Below are 8,244 nucleotides of genomic sequence, written 5' to 3'. Positions count from 1 at the left end.
TTAATCTTACGCTGGTCTTTAAAATTCAACTGAACATCTTTCCATCTTATCCCAAGGTCTGAAGCAGCTTATACAATAATTAAAAATTATAACTCATCTATTTGTTGGGCTGGATATGACAGCTACAAGTAGTGTTCACCTTGTGACCATTCAGTGGAACTGTATACATGTGATTTGCATATTTTTCCATGTATATTTCAATAAAAGTAGTTTAAGTAAAACAACATGATTTTTCAGGGGCACTTGGGTGGCTCGGTTGGTTAAGCCTCTGCCTTCGGCTCAGGTCACGATCCCAGGGTCCTGGGATCGAGTCCTGCATCGGGCTCCCTGCGTTGCGCAGGGCCTGCTTCTCCCTCTCTGCCTGCCGCTCCCCCTGCTTGTGCTTTCTCTGTCAAATAAATAAAATCTTTAGAAAAAAAAAAAAAGAACAACATGATTTTTCAGAAGGATAAACGTTTAATCAGCTTTCCAATTTCTTCTTTGGTAATTAATTGGTCTACTCAAAGTATGTTTTAGGAGTCTGCTGGAAAATTACCTATTTGCTCGGTTTCCAAATTTGTTGCCATAGAATTCTCCTGAAATTATTTAAAGAATTTCCATATCTATGTGATTTCTCATTCCTAATCTTGTACTTTTCCCCCTCTTTTCTACTTATCAGGCTGAGGCTTATGGCTTAGATGTGTTTTTTTCCCCTAAATCTTTTTGGTTTTTTTGGATGGGGGAGCAGCAAGGGGAGAGGGACAGAGAAGAATCTTAAGCAGGCTCCGTGCCCAGCAGGGAGCTCAACATGGGGCTCAATCTCACAACACTGAGATCAAGACCTGAACCAAAATCAAGAGTGGGATGCTTAACCAACTGAACCACCCAGGTGCCCCTTCCCTAAATTTCTAAAACAATCACTATGCATCTCTGAGTTTTTCTTTTTGAATAACAAAGGTGTTACATTTTTCATTTTCAAGCCCTGTCTCACGCATTCTAGGATACTCAATACAGGTTCTGGGTCTTTGCCCTGTTTGCTCGGGGTCCAATCCCGGCAGATCCTACTGGCTGGCCACAAGAACATGACGAATAAATGCGTGCTCAGTGAATAAATGATACTGTCCTGTCCTGGGACTCACTGTGAAGATCTGCGCTCGCTGCAGGGCCCACCCAACCATCCGAATACCTGGAACATCTGTCATTGTGTCACATCCTGTGAACAGGACAGTGAGCTGGACAATTGAGTGTCTGCCCTCTGGGTGCTTACCGTGCTTTCTAGTGACAAAGACAGACAGAGAACAGGTAATACAAGGGAGCTGAATTTTGCCCAGTATGTTATGGAGGCTAAAGCTAGGGGCCAACATCACTTAGGAGGTGAAGTTGAGAATCTGTAGAAGTGATACTTAAGTTCCTCAAAATCTGAGGGTTTTCCCTATCTCCTACTCTCCTCTCTGGAAGGTGGCCATTGGGTTTTCTAATACAAAAGTTATCTAGTCTTGAGTTATATGCCAGGTGCTCCTAGCCACAGCTGACTGAACGAAAGACTGACAACCAGGCATGAGAACTTTATCTAATAGGAATGTTCCATATATGATGGTCACTGACTGATTGCATTAGAACCTTTAAGGAAAATCTGAACACCAAACAGAGTGAAAGGAGAAGAAAAGGAGATGGCAGCAGAAGAGAAAAAGAACATTGAGGTATAACAACAGCAGTCACAAATCCTATGATATTGGATTGGAACTGTAGGTATTAGTGAGAACTCATGATTTTTAATAACATACACACAGCTACAACAATTAATTCAGATGTGTGTGTTAACATGAATACACCTATTTCCTAGCTCTGTATGCCGAAAGGGCCTAGAAGTAATGACACTCCAGTAGTAATGAATACACCTAGTGTCCATTCTTGAGTGCAAGGAACACAGGAGCTATCTGGGAAAACAGCTGATGCAGGGCTGGAACAGGAAAAATATGAGTGAGCTTGGAACATCTTGTGGTGCTAGAGAGAAAGAAGGGCTAAAAAATGATGGGGGCAATGCCAAAACAATTGCCAGTATGAGCAACAAATAAATTTGTTGCCAGTATGAGCAACAAATAAACTACTGAAGTATGAGATTATAACCCACAGAATAAGACAAATATCCATTAGTTTATACTGATATAAATAAATTGTTGAAATAAATATATGGGAGAAAAGAGGGAGCTCTTGCCTATAGCAGAATACCAATTAATAAGTACAGATGGAATAAGTAAACAGAAAGTCATCATTAGGCCAATACAACATTAATTCTTGTAAGCAAAAACCACTGATGGATGCTAAAATTAGCAGGCAAAAGTTTAAGGATAAGTAAGGTATTTACACAGCTTCAAAGTATCTCCTCACAAGATTCTTATTAATTTCAAAGGGGGAATTAGGTATTTTACAGTAGAGAAACCTGACCCACACCACCACAGTCACGTGATCCAAGTTAATACCACCCCCTGCTAGAAGGCACTAGAAGGGCACATCATCACTTCTGGGGTAGCTCTGCCAAAACGGCAGACCCTCAATCTAATCATGTGAAAACAGAGGACAAACCCAAATTGAGGAACATCTTATAAAATAACTGGTCTGGATATTTCGGAAGTGTCAAGGTCATGAAAGGCAAAGAAAGATGTAGGAACTACCAAGGGCTGAAGGAGACAAAGGAAACATGACAACAAAATATAACACGGGATCCTGGATTGGACCCTGGACCAGATGAAGGACACCAGTGGGAAAAATGGCAAAATCTGAATGCCTACCAATTAGTTAGTACAGTGTCAATGTTAATTTCCTGCTTTTAATAATTATACTATAGTTTTGTAAGATGTTAGTATTAGGAGAAATGAGGTGAAGGATATATGAAAACGACTATTTTTGCAACTTTTCGTAAGTCTAAAATGATTTCAAAACAAGTAGGAGTGGTGGTAGTAGTAATAGTAAAAAGAAAAGCAGTCACTGAGGTAGGGAGCAGCAGACAGCTCTTTGACATACTGGACGGTGATTGCTGGAGCATCTGCTGGAGCCCATGTCTTGACTTCTGACTGCCTCGTACCCACCACATGGTCATGGCATTCTTCCATCACCAAAGGGACTTTAATTCCTGTCGCTATTTTCTGCTTCCTGAAAGAGAGTAGCTAACACCAAAGGAGGGATCCAAAATGGTCCTGCAGGTGATGGGGTGGTCGTCAATGATGGCTAGTATCGATGGTGCCCAGAGATGCACCAGGCCTCGCTGTGTCCTAAGCCAGGGTTGACACGTGCCTGGTTTATGGTATGCCCTTGGGGGATGGTGGGTGTGCAGACCCTCTGCTTAGTGACTAACATGCAGACTGCACGGGGGAGTTTTTTTTATTTATTCCAGGCTAACTCAGCTGGGACAGCAGTATAGACAGAGCTGATGCAGACTCCTTGGCCACCTAGGCACAGCCTGATTTCATTATCACTCTTCCTACAGTTCCCCGATGTCTGTGTTGGTCTCCTGAAGGAGGCCCCATAGAGCTGAGCTTGCTTGGTCATTTGGTACTGTTGTCCATCCCGGAGCAGAGCAGGGTAGTGACCCATTCAGCCTTCCTCCTAGAGGTGCCTTACACTGGCTTGGTTCCAAAGCTGGAGAAACATGGTCTGGCCTGACACCAGAATGTGCAATGAGTGGGAACAGCTACCATAAGGCAGTGGAGCAGGGAAGAGTTCTATGGGTCCCTTCTCCTTGGAATTCTTGGGTATGGCAAAGAGGTAGCTACAGTCTACACTGCACAATCTCTGCCTGGGCCTCTGCACTCTTTTCCCACAATCTGTGCAGACATTCTGGGCACTCAGTTGCATGAAGGCCAGCAGAGGGTGGCAGGTCACAGCCTGGTACCCGTCTTTTCCCAGGCAGATTTGTTCTTAGCTGCCAAACTTCTGAGCTTTCTGTGACCATGATAAAGTTCCAGAGACTATAGGCCATGGGGATCATGCTGAAGGATAAAGATAAGGGGCCTCCTCCTCCTCCCTGCCTTGAAGGGGGTGGGGAAGCAGCTCCTCTCTTGGAGACCTGTTAGCAAGTTTTTGGGCCCATAACAAAGGGTCCAAGGGAGGGCAAAATCCCTATCTTTGACTTTGAGGTTGAGGAGGGGTCTACTGGGGGTAAACAGGCATCAGGCTGGGTGGAGAGGAGGGGAAGATAGGTCAGTTGCCATGCCACAGCCGAGGGGCCTTTATTGGATATTGAGGGCACGTAAAGGCAGGTAGGTAGAAGCTAGAGATTATGGCACACCTTCTCAGGGTGTAGTGGTGCCCGAATGTCCAGTTTGCGGGTCTTGCTGTCCTTGTCAATGATCTCTAGCCGCAGCTTGGGTGGGCGCTTCTCAGCCTGGGGGGAGGGCAGCTCGGGGCTCTTGAGCAGCTGTTTGTCTGAGTCCTCCACAGTGATGCGCAGAGTGCAGCCCCCCGGCAGCAGGTCCTGCTCATAGGCAGCTGCCAGCTGGTTCACCACACGGCGCTCGACCTGTAGGTGATGGGCAAAGGGGTCAGCACTGCTAATGCCTGTGGCCTGTAGCCCAGGGATTAGCCCAGTCAGAAACCTGAGCTTCAGCTTCCCCCTCTGCAAAGTGGGTTTAACAACATACAGCTTGCAGGACTAGGCTAAGAACTCAACAATGCCAGTTTCTGAAGTTCCCAACTTGTTCCTCATTCCTGGCTTATCCTCTAGGACTGGGGTTTTACTTGACCATCTTCTGGTTTGGGTTCTGAAGGGGCATCTGCTCTGGGTACGGGGCTATTCCAGGCTGGGAGCCCAGGGTGGGGCGGAGGCATCGGGGAGGGAGGTATGGAGGTGCCTTACTTCTCTCAGGCTCCTGTGCTTACCTCATGCTTGATGGACCGGGCACCATAGTGCACATTGTAGCCATCAACCAACACATCTGCCACCTCGCGGTCCCAGAGCAGCGTGATGTTGTGCCTTTGCTTGGCCTGAGATAGGTCAGATAAGAACATGCCTGCATGTGGCCCAATGCTTTCCATCTCTCACCACTCTGGCCTGAGGCCTGGGACTGTGAGTGACTGTATCCCCCAGGGCCACTGGCCCACACCAATGTGCTCCATGCCTCTAGGGGGGTTGCTTCCAACCCAGTGTTCCCTGATTTTCAATGGGCAGATGACCCAAGCCCACCCATGGGCAGTTCCTGCTCTTACTCTCTTGGCCCAGAAGTTCAGTTCCTTGTTGACAAGTTGGATGAGCTCCGAGTGGCAGAAGGGGAGGAAGTAGACAATCTCGTTGATTCTTCCCAGAAACTCATCCCTCCGGAAGTGAGCCTGTAGGGCCAGGTTAGGGTAGGTGAGCTCTGTGACCCAGAAGGGGTAAAGGGAATTACTGGACCCTGGTGGGGAAGACTAAAGATGGCTAAGGGGATCTTCCCACTGGAGACTCTAGTAGGAAGGACAAAGACCTCTTACTTTCAGGATAGGGCGTATCACATTCTCCTTGAAGTTCTTTGAGATGGTTATCTTGTCATTAATCTGGACATCCCCTGTGGAAAAAGAATCATAAACTGCCTACTCTCCAGATTTAGGGAGCTCTTGCTCCCATTCATAAAAAGAGCTCTGGTCCTGCCCCTGATGGTCTGTGTGATCCTGATCAGGGTCTCAGGCTCTTTAGGCCTCAGCCTGGTCTCCACTTGAAAGAGAGGATTGGACTGGGCACTTCTTGAGGCCCCTCCAGTTCTATGTGCTACAAATACAAAGCATGGGGTTCCTTAGTGTCGGAGTTGTGTGAGGGAGGGAAGGAGGGGGACAAGAGTCAGGACCAAGACTTGAGTTCTGACTTGGAAGAAGGGTTGGAAGGTTCATTTGCAAATAGAAAGGTGACAGATGTGGCCTCCTTGCCCCTAGGAGATGTGCTCGTGGTCTGGGCACTTGCCCACTTGCCCAGACGGCTCAGGCTGTGTGCCATACCAAGGTTTTCTGCGATACGGTTACGGCTCATCTCCAAAGCTTCCTGTCTCAGCTGCAGTGCATGCTGTGCGATCTCGTCGCTGGCCACATTGGAAGTCATGATGAAGATGGCGTCCTTGCAGTCGATGGTCTTCCCTTTTCCATCTGTCAGCCGGCCCTGGGAAAGAACAGTGACTGCACAGTCAGGAAGTGCTAAGCTTGGGCACCTCTTCTGGGAGGTCTCTCCAGAACCCCCAGCTACTCACTCCTGCTGGTTCTCACTGTCCTGGGCTGCAACCATTCCACCTGCTGATAGTGTCTCCAATCAAGACTGAAGCTCTCTTTGTCATCCATCAGGGCCCCTGATTTATCTCTGGCACCCCAAAAGTTAGCTCGATTAAACATGCATCCATGCAATACACTTTTTTAGAGGCCCAATCTGGGCCAGACTCTATGTTGGGCACTGGGGCCTCACTGAACCTTTGACATGCTTCTTGTTAAAAAAAAAAAAAAAGAAAAAAGACACTCAAGAAGCCAGCAATGACAATTCAGTGAGTTAAGTATTATAAGGGGTCACTGTAGGAGCTCAGAGGAGGGTATTTTATGTGGCCATTGTGAAGACTAATATGGTCATGTTGGTGAAAAATCCTTGGTTAGCCAAGCTGTGCAAATGTTCTGAACTGTTATTAGACAGCAGACATGTAATATACTACCTATTTGTTGGTATTTGTTGTATCAAAATGAACGAGACGAATGAAACAGGTATAATCTCTGCAACTTAAAGCCATCCTTTGGCTTGGCAGAGAGGGACAGAAAATAAGGCTCCTCCTTTAACCAATGTGGGAAGAGGCCTTGGAATCTTTAGCTCTTTCTAGAAAGGACACAGATCAAAGAAACCATCTGTACTGGAGACAGATGCACTGAGGAAAGAGAAGAGACAGAATGACAGAAGTATAGCTATCTGGGGCCACAGAGTTCAAGGGCAAGAAGCTCCCACCGACTCAGCAAACAATGCTGTATCACTGTACCACAGTACTTTACAGTTATTTATGACGCAAGCAGTGGTCAGGGCCTCGGTGAGTGGAACCTCCAGGGGAATAACAGTGGACACCGGTGGGGCACTTCTTGCACCACAGGTGCTGTGCTTTGTGTTCTCTGTGCCCCACTGCACTCTCCCACCAAGCATAGGACCTGACAGGCCAGAGAACATGGCCCTGGGGACACGTCACTGACCCCAACCTGTCGGCTCCTGCCTGCCCCGGGCTCAGGTGGTAGCTAGTCCTCCAAGCATTTCCCTTTCCCTGGTGGTATGGACCTCACTCAGGCTCAGTCCTTGCTTCTAAAGCCAAAGCAATGGCAGACCAGCCCTGGCCCTCAGAAGCAAAGAAGGAAGGATGTGCATTAACTCAGTACCTACTCCACACTGGGCATGGTACCTGCTTTTTAGCCTTGCTTTATACTGGCCCTTGGCATAGGCTTCTTAGATTTATTTGTTCAATTTGAGAGAGTGCAAGTGGATGTTCTTGAGCTTTTGCCACTGGCTTCCCTGATCATGAGTAACAGAGCAACAGAATCCACCGAGGGCAATTCTAGTTCTAGGGACCCAGTCGCGGTATGTGTGTGTGCGTGTGTGTTTGTATGTCTGTGTGATGTGTCCAAATGTATGCATAGGGCACTTGGCAGAGCTCATCCCCGAGGACGGAGTACACACACTGCTATACTGGCCAGAACAGTAACCAGTGGCAATTTCATCCCAGGATCAAAGTCCTGCTTTTTTTTTTAACTGGGACGGGGATGGGTCTCAGGTGGGTGAGGGTAGCAGACATGGTGTATGACAACCCAAAGCATGACTTTCACAGTGCTCGTGTCTTCTCCTCCTCCTCAGAGACCTTGGCAATAAGGACTGCCAAAGAGTCCTCTCCAAAAAGGGAGCTGTCACTGTCCCATCCCAGCAATGACTGTATGTGAATGCTACCCCAGGGTTATAGGGGCTGTTTTCCCACTGCTTCTGTCCTTGAGGGAGGAGCAGAAGCAGACTCTGCAGGGGCAGTGTCCTCCTGAGACTTCTGCCCTGCATGGCAGGCTCTGGGGTCATTAGTTCCACTTGGTGTTTTGCTGAGAGCATCAGGGCTCCTGACCAGACTTGGGAGAACTGAGCTGGGTGGGAATGGGGGGCTTCCTTCACACCCCCAGACTGGAGCAGGAGCCCTTACAACTCCCAGCACTTGCCACTTATCCTAGTACAGCACGTATGAAGGTGGGGTGAAGTGCTTTTTGCTGTTAGTCTTCCCAACTCTTTCATGAACATTGAGGCAGAGACTGTGT

At 47.6% G+C, this 8,244-nt stretch overlaps 1 protein-coding gene across 2 annotated transcripts in view; it reads right to left on the bottom strand.

Moving 5' to 3' along the window:
• Positions 1-1,528: 1,528 nt before the first annotated feature.
• The window catches only part of CLPB (caseinolytic mitochondrial matrix peptidase chaperone subunit B), a 140,536-nt gene continuing 133,820 nt past the window's right edge, over positions 1,529-8,244 (bottom strand). For both annotated transcript variants that reach the window (XM_047691442.1, XM_047691443.1), the window contains 5 exons: positions 5,941-6,097; positions 5,443-5,516; positions 5,182-5,301; positions 4,855-4,959; positions 1,529-4,495 (listed from right to left, as the gene is read on the bottom strand). In XM_047691442.1, coding sequence (XP_047547398.1) covers positions 4,247-4,495; positions 4,855-4,959; positions 5,182-5,301; positions 5,443-5,516; positions 5,941-6,097 — 705 coding nt within the window. In that variant the 3' untranslated portion in view covers positions 1,529-4,246. The remainder of the gene's footprint in view (positions 4,496-4,854; positions 4,960-5,181; positions 5,302-5,442; positions 5,517-5,940; positions 6,098-8,244) is intronic.

This window comes from Lutra lutra, chromosome 10 (assembly GCF_902655055.1).
Source record: "Lutra lutra chromosome 10, mLutLut1.2, whole genome shotgun sequence".
NCBI lineage: Eukaryota > Metazoa > Chordata > Mammalia > Carnivora > Mustelidae > Lutra > Lutra lutra.
The sequence above is the reverse complement of the archived record's forward strand: the minus strand, read 5'-3'. Positions and strand labels throughout refer to the sequence as shown.